General features: G+C 47.5%; 1 protein-coding gene across 1 annotated transcript in view; it reads right to left on the bottom strand.

Annotated features, from left to right (window-relative positions):
• Positions 1–7492: 7492 nt before the first annotated feature.
• Positions 7493–23501, bottom strand: part of LOC115329874 (putative acyl-CoA synthetase YngI) — a 149421-nt gene continuing 133412 nt past the window's right edge. Inside the window, exons 14-16 of the mRNA XM_042293341.1 lie at positions 21095–21236; positions 8224–8337; positions 7493–7756 (exon numbers count right to left, since the gene is read on the bottom strand). Coding sequence (XP_042149275.1) covers positions 7637–7756; positions 8224–8337; positions 21095–21236 — 376 coding nt within the window. The 3' untranslated portion in view covers positions 7493–7636. The remainder of the gene's footprint in view (positions 7757–8223; positions 8338–21094; positions 21237–23501) is intronic.

Below are 23501 nucleotides of genomic sequence, written 5' to 3'. Positions count from 1 at the left end.
ACAGTTTAAACAATGATCGCTTATTTATTTAGTTTGTTACTGTTACGCTATATTCATTGTATTCTTTATTTTTTGGCTTTGGAACCTACTCATACGGCACCTACTAAGAAAGAAGTATCTGTAAAAAAAAATAAATAGTAAACACTGACAAGACGGAGAAATAGGTGAAAATGAAACCTTAAATTTGAACCGAATAATTTCATCGAGCAAAATACTGTCAACACGAACCCGTGTTAACAAAGAAAAAAAATAACGTTATGTAATACGCGTTTTTTCGATATTGTCACGGGTGGTGATATGACTTTTGTCAAGCGTGGCAATATGACTTTTTCTTGAACAAATGAAACAGTTGACGTTACGCCATGTACTTGCTATCTCGTCCTATAAATTATCCTTGATTTGTAAGGGGCACAGTGTGTGATGATAAAACACATCGATTGAAAGAACAATCTAGCCACCTTGTTGCATGTTGATGCATTTTCTTGTACAACAATTGGAAATCTCGTATCAAGTCAGACATAGCCTTCTGAAACGGCAGGGCCCTAGGGTCAGTGGTCATTCTTGGGGAGAAATTTCTGTTGCATCTTAGAAGTAAATAATTCACGTGAATAGGTACCGGCATTCTAGATCAGCAAGCTGATGTGCCCCATGGCTTTGCCTTTATTTTCCTAAAAAACCTAGGTGTACAAACTTGATATCAAGACCGTTTGCAAGGCCTGATAGTCAGTGTTGGCGCGTTTGGCGCTTCCTTGCTCGCTTTCCGAAGCCATGCACACGCGTGTCCTGTTGCCCTACCCCGGACTCTTGGCGAAAACGTCGGCGAGATATTCGACCACCGTGATTGAATGGCGCAAAGGTCAAGCACGGCGCCGGACACTTGCAGCCGCCGATTGCTAGCCGACGTTTTCGAAAGTGTCCAAATTAGAGACCGCTATAGGCTGTGGTTATGTCGCGCTGCGCTTTGCATTTGAACCATGGGAAATTAATATAGATTATCTAGATTAGTTCTGTGAGAAACCAGTGTTTAAAATTCGCTTGAGGCGATCATTGCTGGCGTCGCTGTTCTCTTCGCCAACATGGTGCTGTTCGGCCATGGCCAATCTAATTCGGGAGAGCGGCCTTCCTTACGGCTTTTGCTCTCGCCTAGGAGTGGTGAGAATTTTTCTAGTCTCGTAGTTCGCGTGGGCCTGCTACTCTGCCCACTATGGTAGGCTAGGGGCACTCCTTGAACTCTAAAACCAAAAGACGTAACTAGTAAGGCGTCATCAATGCCATTCTTCAGATTAGTTTCATAGAAACGGAGCGGCCTTTATGTTACGCAAAATATTGAATATATATTGCAGCTTTACGGAAACAATATGTATAAAATATGTTTTGCAACTGCTCCATAAACAACATTTTTCGAATAAGAGCGTAGTGATGCACAAGGAGGTTTTTTCCCTTCGTTTTCACCTTTCCGAGTGCCAAAATATGATCACAAAAGACCCGTTTAATATATATTTAGTTTTAATATAACGATCCCCACTGCTATACAGAAATACTCAAAGATATTCTCCAGGGCAAAGGCATTATATCCCTATGGTCATCTTCACTTACTCATACAGACGTATTAACTGCGCCATAGGTTTGCAGATATGGTAGATGTTAATCCTTACCGCATAGTATGCGCCTAACTTCTTTAATCTCAACCACAGTGAAAAATACAAGAATTTGTTTCATTTAGCGTGAATCTGCATTTTGTCTGGCTTCCACACACGCGGGGGCATACATATAAAAAAAAAAGTGAAATGCATTCCTTTTGGAACGCACGTGTGGTAGAGTGGCACGTTTCAACACTTAAAGTTGTAAAGTAAACAACACGTTTTTATAAACCTGGCATAAGAGGGCGTTCTAAAAAAATATCGAGGAAGTGTGGAAATTGTATATCCTTCTGCTGGTGAGGTTTTCAGCGTGCCAAAACTTCGGGTAGGTATTTATGGCTATCATATCTTATACAGCATACAGCTGGGTGAAGATTTGGAATAATGTGGCGTGTTCACTCAACAAAAAATTTCCAGGCGTAGTATAACGTTTCTGGGAGGCATGAATAGTTTAGGAATATTATGCACACTTTTTTGTGCCAAATAATGGACGCCAACACATTTTACGCAGGGGTCAAGAGCGTAGCTTGACGAACTCCTGGAGATGGCGACATCGAGGAGTTCGAAGCGTTGGCCGCGCTCCGACGTTCGCAATCTTATGGAATGACTTGCACGTTTCTCGATGGAGTCGCTCCGCCATTATGCAGTGTTCCCGACCCGCTAATGATCGACGCGTGACTTATGAAAGGAGTCTATTGTAGCACGTTGCCTGGGCGTGCGGAGATGTCAAAGCGCTGTGCTTCTGAGATGCGCAGTGATAGCAATGCACCGTCATTGCTCGTGGCTTGGAATCCGAGCTGCGCAGCCTGTGTAGTGCCACGTCACTGTCCGACATTGAATGGGTTTGCGTCGCGTTCTTCACATCTGCGTCCAGTTATGAGGCAGGTTCGATCGCCTTCTGAAATTTTAAGTGCTGATCTTCAGTTAACGAGTGTCTCTGAACGTCAACTCGTTGAAGGCCACAGGCAAAGAAAGCGGTCTCGAAGTGACTCACCTAAGAGGGTTCCGAATTTGCACGTTTGCGAAGGGCATCGTATCTCGGCTACAAACTGTGAAACGGCTTCATCTTCGTACTGGAACCGATGATGAAATTTAGCTCTCTCGCCAATAACGCACGACCTGGGCGACAAGTGGCCACGAAGTAGTTTACGCAATGCGTCGAAAGACGGACGACGGGGTTTCCGGAGCGGTGAAAGACTTGGGGAAGGACTACGTTTTTGGACCGATCGAACTCAGGAAGGCACCCACTTGGAGGTCTTTCGGAACTATGTTGGCCCGTAAATAGGCTACCAAGTGCTCTTCATAGTAAAGTTAGTCACTGGTAGATTCATCAAACTGTTCTACGTGTCCAATACTTGTGGCTGTGGCAAAGGAGTTGACGACGTTCTCGACGCAGTATGAACCACGGGTGGTGCGCGAAAGCACCCGCTGGCAAAAACTCTGTGTCAAATGTCCAGCGGCAAACTCCGTGTCTATTTCGCCCCTCATTCAATGGCCCCAGTTTAAGAAGCCCATCACTCGAGTCTTCGTGTCAGGTGGCCGGGTCTTCAATCTGACGGCGGGGCATTCTGCTTCTAGCAAAGCGTTCACGCGATCATGTACAACATAATCGTGTCTTTCCCGGCACTCAAGTAAGAAATAACTGAACAATACTTTCCGTTCTTGAGACTAAAATTAAACAGTTTTACGTATTTCACAGTTAGAAGTGAAAATAAGCAAACAATACCTTACATCGCAAAACGGAAAAGTGCGGGCTTTTTTCAATAAGCATTGAACCAAAGCTTTAGTCGACTCTAAAGCAGGCGCGGATTCACAGATCCAACGAAGTAGGGTCTATTAACACTCTTAATCAACCGCTAATGGAGCCACACTTATCACAGCGCCAAGCAGCAGTTCTATTTTTCTTGCGTTGTTCTAGTCTAAATCTGCGTGTGAGCTCCCTCCGTGGCAGCTGAGTGTATTGCTGATGATGCAGATTTATGCTATTGGCAACCTGTACGCAGGGTGTCGAACCGGAGCCGAACCGAACCGAAAACCGGAACCGAACCGGTATTTGTTCCGGAACTGAACCCGAACCCGAACCGTTATATTGTTATCGCGATGAACCCGAACCGGAACTGAACCGGAAATAAAATATCGGTTTCCGGCTCATGTCAAAACGGTTCGGCCACGCGCTGTTGACAATGAATGTGCTATCAATGCCATTTGTTTTTTAAGTGCCGTCAACTGACACACACCTCGCTTACATATTTTTCTTCTCCACTCAGTCTTAGGAATATCAACGCTGCATCCATGAATCTTGACAAACGATGCATCCATGAATCTTGACATAGGAACCAGTATTGCGCTGGTCGTGGCTTGCGCGAAAAAAAAAAAATTAAAAGGCTGTGCAAAAAAAAAACAACAAAATCGCGTCACGGGATATTATTTTTTTACAATCTCGTAAATCCTAAATGCTGCTGTGTGCTCATTTCATAACACGTTTCTAGAACGCGCGGGTTCTTGAAGCTTGCTTCCATCGGAATGAGGAAAGAAAAGGCTGTGGAGTTTGATAATAATGCATCCGGTTTCGTATAGGCACTTAGAAGCTAACATATTTGTGAGACAGCGAACTCTTCTATTTTAATATTTATCCTATTACGTCCTTCTGGCGTTGCGTTCGGTGAAGTGTTTTTCATATTCCGTATCTTGTTTAATGAAAACTTCTTTAAGGGTCTAATTTGAGTTAGCGAAGGCTAGTTCAAATATAGAAAGCTGTATTTTCTCCCCACTGTTCCTTCAATTGCTTACACGCCAAGGTGGCGGGATAGTTAGCGAGTTCTACTTGTAAGTGGGTTTGTAAGGAGGTCGCGGATTTTACAGCTACTGCGTCGGACCCAATTAGAATAAGTCCGAATGCGTAAACGTCGGTGAGGCAACCTTTTAGTGCACATAAAGAAACCATTCCTGGTAGAAATTCCTGAGCCTCACACTACGATGTATCCCGTTTCGTATGTGCTGATTTCAGATGTTTTATTTGTAATTTATTTTGATGTTGCAATTTGTCATTTATAATTTCCGAACCGGTTCGCGAACCGGTTCGCTGATCGAATTAATCGAACCGGAACTGAACCGGAACAAAATAAATTTACCTGAACCTGAACCGTAACCGAACCCGCATTTTTTTTGGTTCGACACACTGATGAATAATACTTTCCGTTCTTGAGACTAAAACTAAACAGTTTTACGTATTTTACAGTTAGAAGTGAAAATAAGCAAACAATACCTTACATCGCAAAACGTTTGAAGTGAGGGCTTTTTTCAATAAGCATTGAACAAAAGCTTTAGTCGACTCTAAAGCAGGCGCGGATTCACAGATCCAACGAAGTAGGGTCTATCAGCACTGTTAATCAACCGCTAATGGAGCCACACTTATCACAGCGCCAAGCAGCAGTTCTATTTTTCTTGCGTTGTTCTAGTCTAAATCTGCGTGTGATTCCGTGACAGCTGAGTGCATTGCTGATGATGCAGATTTATGCTATTGGGAACCTGTACGTCATTTTAATTTTTTTTCAGCCGTTCAAGTTAACCTTATACGTGGCTTTTAAGTGTCACCATTGCTTGGTACGGACGGTGATTTCTATTTACTGGTTTCTGCGAACAGCAATTTTTGCGGTCTGCAAATAAGACGGCGAACCAAACGAAAGCGGCGAAAATATCGGCGTGGCCGCGAATGACGTCACATGCAAGCAATCTATTGTGTCGTTTCTTTAAATGATCCTTTGTACACCCTTAACAGATAAGTCTAAGCCCGAAGCGGGTGAGACGGGGAGAGTGAGGACAGGGCTTTTGGCACGTGAGGGATACGGGACGTGGTAAGTGAGCGTGTGGTTTTTGAAACGTGGGGATAATGACGCGCACCTTCTGCGACAGGGATGCTGCACGCGGGGTGATCGCGATGCACCCCTTACCACGTGTTGCGTCGGAATGGGCCGTCATCCCGCGGCTTGCTCGACGTCCTCATTGTGATTATGTAGTGCTCGCCCGACTCGGGAAGCAGTAGGAATGACAGTAGCCGAAGAAGTGCCTGGGGATGCCTTAATTCAATGGCTTAATCAAGTGAAGAGTCGCCGGCGTTCCGCGAGCACGTTAACTTAAAACATCTTGTCAAAAGAGGGATAGGGTGCGTTCCGGGGCTGGAAGCAAGTGGAAAATGAGAAAGGGGGCGCGTCACATCGGCTTTCAGTACGCGCGCGAAATACAACTGTCTTAACACTTAAGATTTGGGATTGCACGGAGTTCGAAAGGAAAGCATGCTATAGCCGTCCGAAGACTCGCAAGGGAACGGGACTTGGCAGACAAGAATGTGAGTTTGTAAACTGCTTTGGTTGCAATCGCCACAGGGTGATTCCACGAGAGATTGAACCAGCAGTTCCACTCAACATTTTTATTTCTTTTGGTTTTATAATATGTGATTCGCACTCAAATGAATCGAACTTTTTTGTCTCGAAACCGCGTTTTCACTACGAGAAAAAAATGTTTTAGGATTGCGCGACGGCCCCGCTCCCACCGCGGACTGCATTAGGTGCCAACTTTGCGTTCCTGTGGAAGGCAGGCAAAGAGCGGTACGTCAAAAATGTTTCCGGTTTCATGTAAAACACCGAAGTGTAAGTCAACTGCATGCAAATATCGTGTGCTTGATGAATTAAAACATATATAAAAAATTCTAACTTTAGACCAAGTGCAACAAACACACTAACTTTCAGGCCTTCTACCTCAATCACCTCAATCTGTATGGCATTAACGAGTTCGAAAGCTACACATAATAAGGCCAGGGCATCTAAATTATTTGTGAAAAATATGGGCTCCAAATAAAAAAATAAACATAAAAAAATCATTTATAAAAAAAAACACATCTTCAAAAAAAAAAAACTATATTGAAAAAACAAAAGAAAAACAAAAGAAACTCGGTCTCGATTTTATTACAACTCTGGGGTACAACTCTCCTTAGGGCAGAGAGAAAGAAAGTGCAAAAACATGTTGCATCATTTGTTTCTTACAAAAATCGTAACCGGTCAAAGTGGCGGTTGCAAAGCGTCTTGACTCCGGCGTTTTTTCGATTCTCCCCACTGCTAAATTTGTTTTCTAAAAAATTGCAACTTTCTTTTTTTTTCGCAAATAAGAGAGTTTATGTGTTGTAGCCAGCTGTCAGAGAAGGTATTTTTCCAGATTTCGTTTTGCTTGTGGCGATTGGGAGCGATTGGGATAGAGATAATCACGATTAAAATTGTTACCTATACGCTCATCATAATTATTTAGGTCAATAAAAGCTTACAAATTGGACAAAAATGAACGGTAAGCAAAGGACTGATTAGATGAATAAACAAACACGACAAATGAGATCACGGCAGAAGGTGGCAAACCAGTAAAAAGAATATTCGTATAACCATTGTTTTAGTAATTGTTTTTATACACTTGGTTTTGTTTGCTATTATTTAGTTATTTGGTACTTCACCACGCGCACCTTCTGTGATAGGAAAAATCTGTTAGTTTGTAGTTTAAGTACTCGATAATCTGACTGAGTTTGTTTGCCCCGAAACACGCAATTTGCAACGCTGTGAACAATATAAAAAATGTAGAGGGTAGGCTTTAGAAAAGAAAAGGTGGAAGTAGCAGAAGAAAAAAAATGTGCTAAACTTAAAATTCCATGCCTCAAAGTGACCTTTTACTGTTGCCAACTGACTTCTGAAGAGAGTTAGGGTTGATATAAAAATTATTAAAAATAGTACTATAAAAACACACAAAAAGAAAAGAATCATACCTCTTTATTGTGTTTTGTTAAATACTCGGCAACACTCCGGTAACCTCCTGCGCTATTAAATGTTTTACGAAGCAGCGCTCGCGGTCGATGGCGTATTCCTTCCAGTGAGACAATGCTTCCACGCCAGTGAATACACAAAATTGTTTAGAGTAAAAAATTTTTTCCGTTTGTTTCTTTGATTCACATTGATCTTTCTTCACAGGTTAAGGAGTCGCACACTGTCCTCCCGCATTTTTTGCTTCTGGACTTTTCCGGTCTGAGTCTTCGGGAAGGAGTCCACAAACAGCACGTATTCCGGTATCTTGTACCAGTGCAACTGAAATTATAAAGTTGTTTTGTTTTAATTATGCAAGTGCATTGAACAAAAAAAAGAACTCAGAATATTTTGTTTGTATAATTTGTAATATCGAATAAATATTTTTGTTATCCTCAAGCGATTATCAACCTTAACTATATCCCAGCTCCTGATGGTAGAAAGCTTTCACAAGTTTATTCCCCTTGACTCTGGGCTCCGAATTATCTTTCAAGATATAGGGCCTTGCGAAACTATATTGGCCTAGCTGACATTGTAGGGCGTGCCCTTGAACGTCGGAGGATAGATCGAAATGAAAGTTGAGTAATATGTTCCTACTCTTAGAGGCAACGCTTGACTGTCTGTGTCTTGAGTACAGGTGCGTTTCTTTACAGCCGTGTTTGGGGTAGAATATAGGGTCACTCTTCAAGCATTCAGAATGCTGATGAAGACTGAAGCAGTCTCTCAACAGGTAGGAACTTGTCTAATACCTCATTTTCCTTGCAAAATGCCTTGATGTCTTCTGGGGATAAGGTTTTATTTGGTTTCAGTTTGATCCAGACACATACTCGTTCAACTGTCTGCTCGTCCGGTACTCCAATCACCTGTCAAAAAAAAATTAGAAGGAATTTTAATTTAGTTTCTAATGTTTTATGTAAGCTCCAAACTTGCTTTTATCTGTATGCAATAAAGGAAGGGTATACTGTTTAAAGATCATCGACACTGGTTCCGTATATTGTCACGGGTGGTGACCAAAAACCAATAAATAAACAGGAAGAAATAAACGTTTAATGTGGCGAACTTGTGCCAAAAATAAAAGGGTACAAAAGATAATAACAGAGCGTCGCGGGCGTCGAAGTCGGCGTAACAGCAGAGTCGAACGCTGGGGCGAGACTGACTCGGCTTGCCTTGCGGAATCCCTTATGTACCCTCGTGGGTTTCTGGATCGTTCGGCGTAGAAGGTTCGGCGCGTGGAACATTCTAACCTCGAATCAGCAAGACGGTTCTTGAATTCACCAGAACCTTACATTACAATGTCAACAAAAATGCGTCTCCGCGGCCAGGAATCGAACCCTGGCTTTCAGCGTGGGAAGCAAGCACGATAACCGTTAGGCCACGCGCGCGCTGCCTGCTTGGCCAGCTGCGCGCGCGGCATTACTCCCCCCTTTAAAAAAGTGCATCGTCCCGATGCAACACAAAAACAAAGCAAAGCAAATAAAAAGGACGGTAAACTAAAGAGTCATTTGGAACACCTAGGGTCCACAGTCCTATCGAGCGTAGTACGGCTTCAGTCGCACGACGTGGACGACTTCCGGTCGTGGAGGGCGGCGTGAGGAAGTCCGTGTTCCGTCTGGCATCACCTCGTAGTTCAGATCACCGAGTCGACGAAGCACTTTGTAGGGTCCAAAGTGGCGTTTCAGGAGTTTCTCGCTGAGACCACGGCGGCGGATCGGTGTCCATACCCACACCCTCTCTCCGGGCAGGAAGTGGACGTCCCGACGACGAAGGTTGTAGCGGCCAGCGTCGACACGTTGTTGAGCCTTAATCCGGAGTCTGGCGAGCTGACGGACTTCTTCTGCCCTTTGGGCAACCACCTGGGCGTCGTCGCTTGCGTCGACTGCCGGTTCGTGGGGTAACATAGCGTCCGGCATTGTCGTTACCTTGCGCCCATGCACCAGTTGAAAGGGTGTCACTTCGGTGGTCTCTTGTACGGCCGTGTTATAGGCAAATGTGACGTACGGCAACACCTCGTCCCATGTCTTGTGCTCCACGTGGACGTACATGGAGATCATGTCGGCGATGGTCTTGTTGAGTCTCTCCGTTAGCCCGTTGGTCTGCGGGTGGTACGCCGTGGTGCGACGATGGCTGGTGTGGTTGAGACGAAGGACTTCCTGCGTCAGCTGGGCCATGAATGATGATCCACAGTCTGAGATCAGTACTTCGGGAGCGCCGTGCCGGAGGACGATGGACTCGATGAAAAATTTCGCGACTTCAACAGCCGTTCCTGATAGAAGGGCTTTGGTCTCGGCGTACCGCGTGAGATAATCGGTTGCGACGATGATCCATCGATTTCCTGGCGTCGACTGTGGGAAAGGTCCGAGTAAATCCATACCGATTTGCTGGAATGGGGCAGATGGCGGCGCAATAGGCTGAAGAAGTCCTGCCGGTCTCGTCGGTGGCTTCTTCCGTCGTTGACACTCGTGGCAAGATCGGGTGTAGTGGTGCACAGTCTTCGCAAGCTTGGGCCAGTAGTACTTTTCGCGTATCCTGGCAAGAGTCCTGCTGTAACCAAGGTGTCCCGCCGTCGGGTCATCGTGGCAGGCTTGAAAAATTTCTTCTTGAAGACTGGAAGGGACCACCAACAGCCACGCCGTGCTGTTGTCGCTAAAGGTCTTCTTGTAGAGCACACCTTGTCGGATGGGGAAGGTTGGCAGTGTTCGTACAAAACTCCGCGGAACGGCGCTTCCTTGTCCCTCTAGCTGCTCGATGAGTGCTCGCAGCTCAGGGTCGCCTCGCTGGAGTGGTGCCATGTCGCTGACATCCAGAGCGCCGAGAAACCACTCATCGTCGTCCTCTTTGGTGCAGGAAGGACCGGCCTCGACTGGGGCCCTCGACAGGCAGTCGGCATCATTGTGCTTCCGGCCGGACTTGTACACCACGGTCATGTCGAACTCCTGCAGTTGTAGGCTCCACCGAGCAAGGCGTCCGGAGGGGTCTTTCAGATTCGCCAGCCAGCAGAGCGAGTGGTGGTCTGTGACCACGCGAAAAGGACTTCCATACAAATATGGGCGAAACTTTGTTATTGCCCAGACGACAGCAAGGCACTCCTTTTCAGTCGTTGAATAGTTCGTCTCCGCGTTAGACAGCGTCCGACTTGCGTATGCGATAACTCGCTCTGCACCGTCCTGCACTTGGACTAGTACCGCACCCAGTCCGGTGTTACATGGCGTCGGTGTGGATCTCGGTTTCAGCAAACTGGTCGAAATGGCCAAGAATCGGGGGCGTCTGGAGTCTTCGTTTGAGCTCGTCGAATGACCTTTGGTGTTCTGTCCACTCGAACTTTACGGCGTCCTTCGTGAGGTGTGTCAGCGGTGCGGATAGTTTGGCGAAGTCTCGAACAAAGCACCTGTAACAGGCAGAGTCCGAGAAATCTTCTTACTGCCTTTTTGTCAGACGGCGGCGCAAATGCAGCTACGGCGCGGGTTTTCTCGGAGTCAGGTAGAACACCTTTGTTGTTCACGACGTGGCCGAGGAACTTTAGTTCCCCATAGGCGAACCGACACTTTGTTGGCTTGAGTGACAGGCCGGCGGTCTTGATGGCTTGAAGCACGGCTCGAAGTCGTCTGAGGTGTTCGTCGAAATCTCGTGTGAATACCACGACATCGTCCAGGTAGACGAGGCAGCTCTGCCATTTCAGACCTGCCAGCACGGTGTCCATGACACGCTGAAAGGTGGCTGGTGCTGTACAAAGTCCGAACGGCATCACTTTGAATTCGTACAGTCCGTCGGGAGTGACGAAGGAAGTTTTCTCCCGGTCACGTTCGTCGACTTCAATCTGCCAGTAACCACTCTTCAGGTCCATCGACGAAAAATATTGGGAGTGGCGCAGTCGGTCTAACGTATCGTCGATGCGGGGGAGCGGATAGACGTCCTTCTTTGTCACAGCGTTCTGTCGACGATAGTCCACGCAGAACCGCAGGGTCCTATCCTTCTTCTTTACAAGGACGACTGGGGTCGCCCATAGACTTCTTGAGGGTTGAATGATGTCGTCGTCGAGCATCTCCTGGACTTGATCTTGAATCACTTTCCTTTCCTTTAAGGAGACTCGATACGGCGACTGGAGGACAGGGAGTGCGTCGTCGTCAGTAATAATGTGATGTTTCGCCATTGGTGTTTGGCGAACTTTCGATGTCGTGGCAAAACAGTCACTGTATTCGGCGAGGAGGTCAACCAATTGCCGGCGCTTCGGAGCCGGGAGCTCGGGGTCGATGTCTGGCGGCGGCGGCGTCGTACTCTTCTGCTGTGGCGACGAGGTTTCCTCCGAGATTGCGGTGACCACGGCTGGCGCCTGAAGCTCCTCGATGTGGCCCACGGTGGTACCCTTCGTTAGGTGCTGCGGCTCCTCTCGAAAGTTCGTCACAAGAACAGTTGTACGTCTTTCTTGGAGATCCGTCACGCCTCTTGCGACACCAATTCCTTTTTCGAGGAGCAGTTGGACGCTGCCTTCCAGAAGAGCTTCACCGTGCATGGCTGCGTCGGTTATGACGGTGACGAAAACACTCGACCGCGGCGGTAGGTTCACATGGTCGGTGATAACTCGGATCGCGGTTGACGTCGTGTTGATCTCCACCGTCGGCACGACGGGCTTTCGAAGCGTCAACTGGTTTGTAGCGAGGTCGATGACGGCGCCATACTCGCAGGGAAAGTCCATTCCGAGGATAAAGTCCCTCGAACAGTCTTTCAGAACGACGAACTTCACAGGGCACGTCTCACCGTGGATCTCGACGCAAGCAGTGCACCTCCCGACTGGTGTGATGAGGTGCCCTCCGGCGGTTCGTATTTGAGGTTCATCCCACGGCGTCGTGACTTTTCGAAGGCGGCGGGAGAGCCTCCCACTCAAAACTGAGTAGTCTGCTCCGGTGTCCACGAGTGCCGATGCGTCGTGGCCGTCGATGATGACGTTTAGGTTGTTGGACACCGTTTCAGGAGCGTCGTTTCGGTCTCCGGTAGCGTTTGAGTGGGGGCCCTCCGACGTTCGTGGAGGATCTTGGCGTCGGTCGTCTTCGGCAACTCCACCTCCAGGGGTTGCCGCGCCTAGTTTCCCCGTCGTGGAGCGAGGGGCGACAGGCTTTCACGTCGGGGTCGGTGCATCGGCGAAGCTGGACGTCGTGGTGAATTCACGTCGGGGTCGGTGCATCGGCGAAGCCGGATGTCGTGGTGAAGGCGATCGGAACTCTCGGCGGGACCCAGGCTCGGGGGACTGGGGTCGTCGCAAGTACTCGTCGATCTCCCGAGGGCCTTCAGCATACCTGGGGCGCGGGTCGCTTGGGTGGAATCCGCGCAGCCCGAGTCGTCGGTATGGGCATCGGCGGTACACATGGTCAGCTTCCCCGCAGTGGTAACACAGCGGGCGTCGGTCGGCCGTCCTCCAGACGTCTGTCTTCCTCGGCGCAGGTCGGTCTGGGTGAACGTGCGCCTGATCTTCCTGTCGTCGGGGATATTGCGGCATTGGGGCGTCTCTTCGGTGTGGCGCCGCGGCTTGGCGGGGAGCTTGCGGCGTTCGTCGGGCTATGGCAGCGTAGCTCAACGTCGGTTCCTCCGGTGCCACCGTGGTGACGGGAACCTTTGGTTGGAGCGCCCGTTGTGCTTCCTCGCGCTCAGCCTCGGCAATAGAGAGTGCCGCTGGACGACTTGCGGCTGGCAGCAACTGGCGGAGTTCCTCCCGGACGACCTCCCGGATAACTTCGCGGATGTCCGTACCAGGAGCGTTCTCGCCGCCAAGCAGCGCGGTTGCAGCGACACTTGGATGTCGCTGGTAGTGGGAAGCGCGCGCTTGGAGGGCGCGCTCGATGTTTGTCGCCTCGGTGACGAAGGCTTCGACGGTGCCCGGCGGGTTGCGCACGAGGCCTCCAAAGATGTCGTCTCTCACCCCGCGCATGAGGACCCGCAGCTTCTTGTCGTCTGTGGCTCGTGGGTCGGCACCGGCGCTCAGGCGGAGGACATCTTCTACGAAGCTTGTGATGCTTTCGTCGGGGCCCTGCGTTCGAATTCGGAGGAGATCTTCTGCCTTCTTCCGTCGATGTAGGGTGGCGAACGCCCGCTGCCACTCGGCCACGCAGATGTCCCACGACGTAAGCGAAGCCTCGTGATTCTCGAACCAATGCCTCGCAGTACCCTCCAGCGAAAAGTAGAGGTTTTGGAGGCACTGCTCCGCAGTCCATCCGTTGTGCCGCGCCACACGCTCGTAGTGCTTGATCCAGTCTTCGACATCCTCATGGATCTCGCCGTGGAAGGGAGTCGGCGCACGGGGAGCGGCGGGCAGGTAGACGACGGGAGGAGCGGCGGGGGTCGGCGACTGGTCGGCCATCGTCGCCTTTGTTGGCTGCTTGGTCCTGGGCGGCAGAAGTCCGAATTCCGGGTGTAGGCCTTGGGTGCGACGACTGAACCGGATCTCGGTAGTGCCTTCGTCGGTTCTTCATGGGTTTGGCGTCGGACTTGCACTGCGAACCCTCGAAGGGGAACGCTGTACGAGAATGCGTTACCCCGCACCTCCACCAAAATGTCACGGGTGGTGACCAAAAACCAATAAATAAACAGGAAGAAATAAACGTTTAATGTTGCAACTTGTGCCAAAAATAAAAGGCTACAAAAGATAATAACAGAGCGTCGCGGGCGTCGAAGTCGGCGTAACAGCAGAGTCGAACGCTGGGGCGAGACTGACTCCGCTCGCCTTGCGGAATCCCTTATGTACCCTCGTGGGTTTCTGGATCGTTCGGCGTGGAAGGTTCGGCGCGTGGAACATTCTAACCTCGAATCAGCAAGACGGGTCTCGAATTCACCAGAACCTTACATTACAGTGCCAACAAAAATGCGTCTCCGCGGCCAGGAATCGAACCCTGGCTTTCAAAGCGGGAAGCAAGCACGATAACCGTTAGGCCACGCGCGCGCTGCCTGCTTGGCCAGCTGCGCGCGCGACAATATTTAAAATATATCAGGTGCATCTAAAATTTAAGTCTGTCCATTCAGGTCACTTCAGCCGCTTGTTGAAATACTCGCTTTTTACTATTTTTAATTTGTACGTTTTTTTAAACCATTCTTTGATTAGTGTGTGTTGAATGTGATCATGCATATTTCCGTTTCTTGCTTAATAGTGTTTTTGGAAAAGGGCCAGAAGTGCACCAATCGTGGGACCTGGTGGTTGTTTTGGTCACTTTAATTATGATTTTTTAATATGTATTAATATTATTCTTAATATTATTAATAATAATCAATTATCCTTATTATTGTAATTATTATTAAGTTCCTAGGTATCTACTTTGATTGTGATTTAGCATGGAACAAACATATGCCTTACTTCTGCCAACGGTTGCGAACGATTTCTTGTTTAATGTATAGCTTAAAGTGTTTTGTACCTTTATCGATAAAATAAAGAATTATGCACGCGCTGGCGTAAAGTTTACTGAGGCATGGCATTACAGTCTTATTCAGTTGTTATCTTGTATAGCACACAAGAATCGACCGCATCTTGCGTGGTCTTCCAAAAAGCGTTGCTTACCACACGGAATGCTCATCGAGTGATAACGCTTGAACTACCATCGATCTTCTCTTCATATATAGAAACGGTCATCTGGAAACACTTCTGGGGGAGCGAGTTTAAAATCATTTCGACACCGATCCGTGAGCTTCGAGCAGCTCCACTTTTCCATACCCCAAGAGTGAGAACTTGCTATGGTGAAAGTATGCGCAAATAGTATGTGCCGAACGTTTTCAATACGATTCCAGACACTTTACTTTCCCTGACTTCCAACAAAACATTCAGGAAAAATCTTAGATCTTTGTTTTCTTACGTGTTGCGACAGCCATCACGATAGCAATGGGAAGCGTGCCTGGGCAACTATACTCTCCTTTTTTTATTTTAAATTCTACACACAATCTTATTGCTTGGCTCCAACGTTTTAAAAAATTCAGGCACATTTTTTTTTGCCTTTGTGCTATTTTTTTTTTATTTTTTATATCAACACAGGCTTTCATATTTTGCTCTTTTCCCGTAATGTAAATGTTCCCTAAAGAAATCTTCGAACCTTGGAAGCTGTGTCGTAAAAAAACGTCAAAAAGTGCGTGCGTGTTTTTTTTTTTTCTTGCTTGTACGAATACGATTGCTAACTCTTCTCAGCCACAACCTCGAGAGGCGCTTTCCTATTTTTGTAGTGATGCGCAAATGAAAACGTGCGTGCGTGTGTGCATTTTGTATTACTTAATTTTTTTAATATATATTTTACCTTTTCCACCTTTCAATGAACTGCACTTTTTTTTCCAACGGAACTGTAATATTTCGATGCTCGCGAATTTTTCAAATTTTGTTTATTGAGCTGCATTTCTTACTCCTGTTTGATATTTTCTTTGTGTAATCTCTGGAATCGGTCTTACAAGCCCTAGCTGGCTTTGACCAGTCCGACATTGACCCTGCCAGATCTGAATTCCTTAATAAATTATTATTATTATTATTAATTTTTTATTATTATTATTATTATTATTATTATTAAGGAGAAGAATAAGTGGTTGGGTTCAGGCGCTCCTCTCTATTGTGCTGTATTTTATCCTAAAACCGTGCTCTGAGGGCCCAAATATTTCCTGTAGCATTTTTTGCGGAGAAACTAGACCTCGTTTCTCTACAGGTATAAGGACAGGATCCCCTTCGTGCCTTGAATTTCGCCCCCTAAATGCCCCAACTGTGGTACTGATCAACGCTGATCATCGCATCACACTACCGAGTCTGCTACCTGAGCAAGGCCTTCCAGTTCAACTCGATCGATGTCAGCGATCTTTATTCCCCTTGTGAGGTATTGCGGTCTTCTGCAACCTGGCGCAAGATTAACGATAGGCCTATCAGCGATCAAAGCTTCCTTGCCGGTAACCGAGTGCGAATACCTATTTTCTCGGTGACCGTTCAAGCTGTGAACAATTATTGTCGGTGTTGCTTTTTTTAGGTGTGCTTACGTTTCCTTGGCATATTTTTTATATCCACATCAGCCTATAACTATGTCTGCTTTTTGTGACGCCTGCGTAAAATACATTTGCCAGGCCAGCCGTCACATGACGTGCTTGGTTTGCGCGGAGGACTACTATCTGTGGAAAACGCGTCCTGCAAGTGCGATAACCTTCCAGCCAAGGTGTCTACCCACGGGAAGGACATGCATGACTTTCGGTCGGAGGTGGGGACCCAGAAGACCACAGTTTCAGAGCAGGCACAGACTATTGAAAGCCTGCAGACGGAGATGAACGACGCTGAACAACGGAGTCACCTCCAAGATATAGAAATTTATGAATTAAGTGTCACACCTGGTGAGTCTTTGCCCTCCGTCTTAGTGGGGCTCGCATACAAGCTTGGAATTGAAGGACACCAACCATCCGACGTGGTCTCCACCTCCATTTACAGGCTACAGGCAAAGCGAGCAATAAACCCTTCTGTTTACGTGAAGTTGGCATCCGTCACCACTAAAGACAGATGGATGCAGGCGCGTGTCTTCACGGACAATGCTCCAGATGATTTCGCTGATCCCTTGGACATTAGGGTTGAGGGCGCAGCTGAACGGCGTGGGTGCAGCGACGCCAGGAACTCGGTGATAGTGGGCGGCTCGTGCTTGAAGGGCACGTTCGATGTTGCTGGCCTCCGTGATGAAACCTTAGACGGTGGTAGGCGGGCTCCGAACAAGGCGTTTGAAGATGTTTTCCTTCACGTCGCACATAAAGACCCGCAGCTTTTTCTCTTGGGGAGCTTTTGGGTCGGCGCGATTCATCAGGGGGGGAACGTCGTCGACGAAGCTTGTGACGCTCTCTGTTGGCCCTTTAATTTTGTTCGCAGACGTTCTTCGGCACGCTGTCGTCGCTGCTGGTTGGTAAAGGGGCGCCGCAGCTCGGCTCGGAATTCTTTCCACGATGAAATCGACGCTTCGTAGTTCTCGTACCAGGTGAGGGCCGAGCCTTCCAAAGCAAAGAACACGTTCTCCAGACTCTGGTAAGTGGTCCATCTATTTCGGCTGGCTACATGTTCATAGTGCAGAACCCAGTCGTCCACGCCCCCGTGGATCCCGCTATGGAAGGTGGTCGGGGTTCGCTGGGAGACGGGCAAATAGACGACAGCGGCGGCGGTCGGGGTCTGCGACGACTGGTGGTCCATCGTCGGCCTCGTTGGTTGCTTGGTCTCGTTTGGCAGCACTCCGTATTTCTGGTGTAGGCCCTGGATGCGGCGACTTACTCGGGTTGCGATGGTGTCTTCGTTGGGTCTTCCTGGAATTGGAGTCAGACTTGCACTGCGGGCGCCCAGAGGGGTAAACTGCAAGGACATGCGTTACCCCGCAGCTCCACAAAAATGCCACACATGATCAGGCGAGGAAACAAAGAATAATTGAAGAAACTGAAAGGAATAAGGGGACCAACTGGTGCCCAAAAATACAAAAGAGAAATAGAATGCAACAGCAGAGCATCGCGGACGTCGAAGTCGGCGTAACAGCAGAGTCGAACGCTGGGGTGAGACTGACTTCGGCTTGCCACGCGAAACGCCTTTTGTAGCCGCGTGGGTTTCGAGAACATTCGTCCTATAATGTTCGGCATGTAAAACATTCGCAACTCGATCAAATGAGAATGTTCTTGAACTTACGAGAACACCAAGTTGAAAGAACAAATACAAACTAATTCGCTGGAATCGAACCCAGTCCTCTCGCGCGACAGCCGATCGCGTAAACCCTTCGGCCACGCACACGATCCCTGGGCAACGAGCGTGGCGATATTCGTAAACAATATTCGAACCCCTATATTTTGAGCGGATGGCTATAGTTGCCGTGGCAAATGCTCGATTCTGGAGAGCGCTTCGAAATCTGACAGCGAGGAGCTCAGCGTTTCTTGTGGTATCTGCCGCACTCATTACGTTGCCGGTTTTTCCACGGTCAATATTTGGGTGGCTATCAGCTTCCCCACTCAGTAGCTTCGACGTGTTGCAACCTCGGCTTTTCAACCGCCGTAGAGTCAGTCATTTAGGCAGCCTCGGCGCGTGGGCCTCGACGATCACTTGTGATCGCGGATAGGATTATTCCTATTTGCTTGTGCGATGACGAATCGCCACGAGAGCGACGCCGATTGAGAGCATCCGAATGACCAGCAAAAAATCTGCCATGACGAAGACACCGCAGGATGAAACACATCTTAGACGACCGACAAGCGGCTGGGAACAGAACACGACTTGTGTGATTGGTCTGCTTTGTCGTCCCAAGAAGCAAGATATTCAACATGGCCTAGGGTGGTTTAATGTGCGCATTGCTTAGGGTGATGACATCTGATCATTCAGTTCCGGACACTTATTCTTTCGTTGTGTTCTGAAGCGCGTGAAAAGGTGTCTTCCTGCACGTTGTTATTGTTGACAGCGCTATTGCGACATTTTGTTTACGGCGATTTCTTTGTCGTTTTTTTAGTGCGTACTGTCGGCATCGTGTGCTACGAAGGATGTTATCACACTATATAAAAGGGCATGGAGACATTTTAACGTGGACAACTCTACATTGGTTTTGTACATCAAACCCTTGCGACTGCGTCGACAGCTCTACATTGGCTTTGTACATCAAATCCTTCCGACTGTGTTGAAGCCCTCACCGCTTCAATGAGTGAAACGTGCGTACAAGGAGTGGCATTGGTGTCGGGAAACCAACAACCTCATAACATTTTCCTAAAACTTCGCCACCATCTACCAGGTGGGATCTGGTTATCGTGCCACTAACCTTAAAATATCAGCATTCACCGATGAATGATTGATACTTTCGGGTGCAAATGGAACAATGTTTTTACCTAAGCAAAAAAAAAAAACGCACACGAAGGTTGTTTTTTTCTAAACACACGTTTTTTATGTAGAAAAGTCGACGCAGCACTGAGTCGACGCAGCAATTAGTAGAAAAGTCGACGCAGCAATTAGTAACTTTACTCTGATTACAGCGCCAAATGTAGCGAAAAAAATGGCACTAATTTTACCCGACGATGGTTTGGGGTGATGATAATTATCCGTGAATAAGGAAAACCAGAGGGACAAGGGACAAACGCAAATCTGTCCCTTGTCGCCCTGTACGCCTTTTCCAGAGATCATTATCGTCATTCTTCTCCAGCTCGCTTGCACCTTTGCATCAGAGAATCCTGGGGTGACACCAGAAGATCTGGTGTGCTCCCCAGCAGTGGCTGGTGTATTGAGCATATCAGCTGGGTGTGTCCAACAGAAATGCTGATGTTCCGCACACCAGCCTGGTGGGCACACCTAGAGAGTCTGATGTCACACCCTACGGGCTCATATGCCAACCATGCGGCCTGGTGTGCACATTACGCAGTCTGATATGGCACCAGTGTTGTATTTTTGTTCACCTTTCCCCCGTCCGCGAGGGTGTTTTTGTTTAGTTTCTGTAACGCCCCTCCCCCCGACGTGGCGCCTCGTTTACTCTTGTCTCTATTGTTGCCGGAGACCCCGTGGCGGGCTCCTTTGTGCTCAAGAAGTATCACCCTCGTCCTCAGCAATTTCCTGGGCGGCCTTGAGTCTTCAGGCGCTCGCGTCTTCGGTGGTTTCCATCCCCCTTCCCGCCAGTATTCTTGTTAAAGTTTTTGAAAATAAAGGAGTCTTCTCTTTGAGTCGAAGCTGAAAAGATATGTGTTGGTGGGCTTTCCTGACTTCCGACGAGCTAAAAATATTTAGACATGGTCTGGTACCAAAACAACAAGAAAATCTAGTAATTATTGCAGTTTTTGGTGCCGAAACCCGGAAATTAACGGCCAGATCATGCCTACGAGCCAGGAGGGCGTCGACTGCCTGAAGCGAAACAGGACTACCCTGCGAGCCGCCACAGAAAGATCACCAACGAGATTGGCGTTATGCTGGCCACGGATCCAACCGACATCGGTGAGCTCAAGGAAAGATTTGATATTCTTCTACTTAAAGAGGCTTCCCTGAAAGAGCTGGAAAAGAAAATCGAGCCATCTGTCGAATATGATACCTTAGAAGAGGAGATAACTGGCGCGGAGGGGTACACGGAACAGATCAGCCTAACTAACCAACGAGTCAACCGCAAGCTGAAAGGTCAAGAATTGCGGAACCACAAGGCTTCCGGTTCTTCGACGCAGGGCAGTGGCTCTGGACAAGCTACAGTTGATCACGTCCAAGTCCTTACTACAGTAAAACTTCCGAAGCTTTATTGTTGTGCTTTTCTGCTTTCTCAAATTAAGAAATTATGACAGCAGCATACTTAAGTCCAACTTATCATTGTACATTTTTGTGAGTAAAGCAACACCGTCAACAGGTGCTCTGGTCAACGAAACCTAAAGTCACACCAGAACACCAGATTGCTGGTGTCACACCAGAACATCAGAACACCAGATTGCTGGTGCCAAAATGTCCCAAATCACATCTGTGAAAAAGCCTGGTCTCATATCAAGTCACACCAGCCCTCGGCTTGGTGTATTTTTCACTAGTGTTCAATTGTACTATGATGGATGGTGTGGTGATTTATTGAACAGAGGAAAACAAGTCGAGGCCGCGCTGTCGAAAACCAAGCCTTTGTAACTAACAAACCTATGCATACACATCTGGCACTGTCTGCCGTACTATCAGAACCATACCTGCGCCTCCTCCAGGTCCGGGTGAGTGCTGAGGACATTCTCAATCTCCAGCGGCGGCACTTTCAAGCCCCTGTAGTTGATCATCTCTTTGATGCGGCCCAGGTATGTGAGCCGACCATCCTCGCTCATTGAACCCTCGTCACTGCGAATGCATGTTCACACCGAAAAACATATTCTAAAAAGCCCTCCCATTTTATTTTATTTGAAATTCAATCACGTATTGAAGGCATAACAAAGAATATTGGTTTTGTTCGACTTAAATCGCATATACAACATAAACGAGAAATACAGAATTGCGTTGTCACTCTTAAATATCCCTTAAAAACAATGAACTTGCCAAATCATTCAGTTTAAGTGAAGAGTCAAAACAATTATTTCACAAAAAAGAAAAGAAATTAGTAACTGCAAGGTGCAGGCATCGTCAAGTCCTCCGAGTACATGTGCGGAAGGCAGTTCAAATCAATAACCTCTAAAGGTACAAAATAAAAACACAAACAAGAAGAGGTGCTATGATCTTTAATCTTCGGTTTTGTCTGCCCCAGTGAAGTGTTTCACATAAATATATTACCATCTTATTAACGTGGTATAACTCTGCTTCAAAAAAAAAAGTTACAAAAAAAACTTTCCATGTAGCGAACAGCTGTGCAGGAATACACAAGATAGTAGACTGTAGAACCCGGTATCATTTATGAGTTGAATTTCAAATATGTTTTCGAGGAAGCGTTTCTAGAGTAACAACAAGATCGAAACCTTGAGAAATATAAAAAAATATTGATGAATATTATAGCAATGAGAAAGAGTAGTATTCTAAAATTCAAAAGCAGAATCATTCGGTGTGCAAAATATTTTAAATTTCATGAAGGATATGAAGGGAGGTACCTTCTTGATTTACAAATATTTTGTTTAAAACAAAAACAGGCCTCTCCGAAGTTGGCACATTTGTCCATATTCTCGACAGAACACCCCAAGAGCCGAATGCTCTTGAACAATCTAATTCAAAGTCTCTTTATGTGCTGCTGGAACCACTTTTTTTAAGTGTCTCAAACACACACCTGGACAGCTGCATCTATCTTTGGAATAGCCCCAAAATGGCGTGCACGCGGGTATTTTTTAATTCCACCTAACAGATGATAACCACTGGGAGAGCGGTCCGCCCATACTTAGGCCCGACTAAACTTCCCACTGGTTCTACTACGCGCCAAAACGAGAGCCCAACCCCATGAGGTTCCGCTAAATCACTACGTCGTGTGTATTCACGTGAGGCCGTGACACCCGGTGTCTGATCGGGTAACGACGTCTTTTTGGAACGTCGTACAAGCAGTCAGATTTAGGTCGCACTTGGGTATAGCGCGGCCGAACTCCTAGTGGTTATGGCATGGTGGCCGTCATATGAAATTACACGCGTACACTTAAGACTGCTTACGTGTAGGAGGTCAAACTCATTATAATCCCGCGGGAGAAATGTTTTAGAGTAATGTTTCTGCACGTAATAAAATGTAGGACTACGTATAGTACGACGTGGAGTACGACTTCCTAGAGATCGACGCGAAATGCGGCGTCTAAGACGACCTCTGGCATGACGTCTAGGACAACGTCAAGGACGACCTCGGGGACGAGGTCTAGGACGACGTCGAGAACGACGTCTAGGACGATTCCTAACTCAACCTATATTTCGACCTTAAAGAAGACGTCTAGGAGCACGTCGAGAATGACGCCTAAAGGACGAAATCTAGGGCGACGTCGAGAACGACAGCAAAAGGACAATTAAGGAGGCTGTGGCGTGTTTGCGCGGGCGGCCATGCTTGACTGCAGAAGGCGCAGTAGATGTAGACGCTGCTGTCGATGTCGTAGCCGTAGATGTGGACACGGTCGCTTCACAGCCAATCTCACGAAGCACAAAACAATTACAAAAAAATGCGAGGGGGAGAGGTATGCTTATGCAGCCGAGAACTTAGTCTGCCTCAAAGGGCGACTTATGTCGTCGGTGTAGATAAGAAATTTAGACAGTGCAGTACAATGCTAGCCTGGGTTCTTTAAGGTGCATCAGGCAGTAGTGATACACGATCGCACGCCGATACAAGGCTCATACAGGTCAAAACAAGCAGGGGTGGGGGTTACACCAAGGATCCTTGGGTTCTGCAGCGCGAGCTCTCGCTCCCCGTGCTCCCAGCAGGTGTGCGCTAGCCCCACTCGGCTGCCGATTCCCCTGAACAACGACCACCAGATGAAGTCCAAAGCGCACCTTTCTGTACACGGCACTCCAATGGTGACATCACGCTGAAGACGTATGATGACTCTTGATGACATCACGTTGATGGCGCTTGATGGCGTATTTTTATGGCCATATTTCGGGCACAACCACGAAGGCGCTTGTTTTTCACTTAGTGTATTAAGTGAGATCGTCCTA

The sequence above is a fragment of the Ixodes scapularis genome, unplaced genomic scaffold (genome assembly GCF_016920785.2).
Source record: "Ixodes scapularis isolate PalLabHiFi unplaced genomic scaffold, ASM1692078v2 PGA_scaffold4__175_contigs__length_147842914, whole genome shotgun sequence".
NCBI classification, from domain to species: Eukaryota; Metazoa; Arthropoda; class Arachnida; order Ixodida; family Ixodidae; genus Ixodes; species Ixodes scapularis.
Note: the sequence above shows the minus strand (reverse complement) of the source record. Positions and strands in the feature narration are given on the sequence as shown.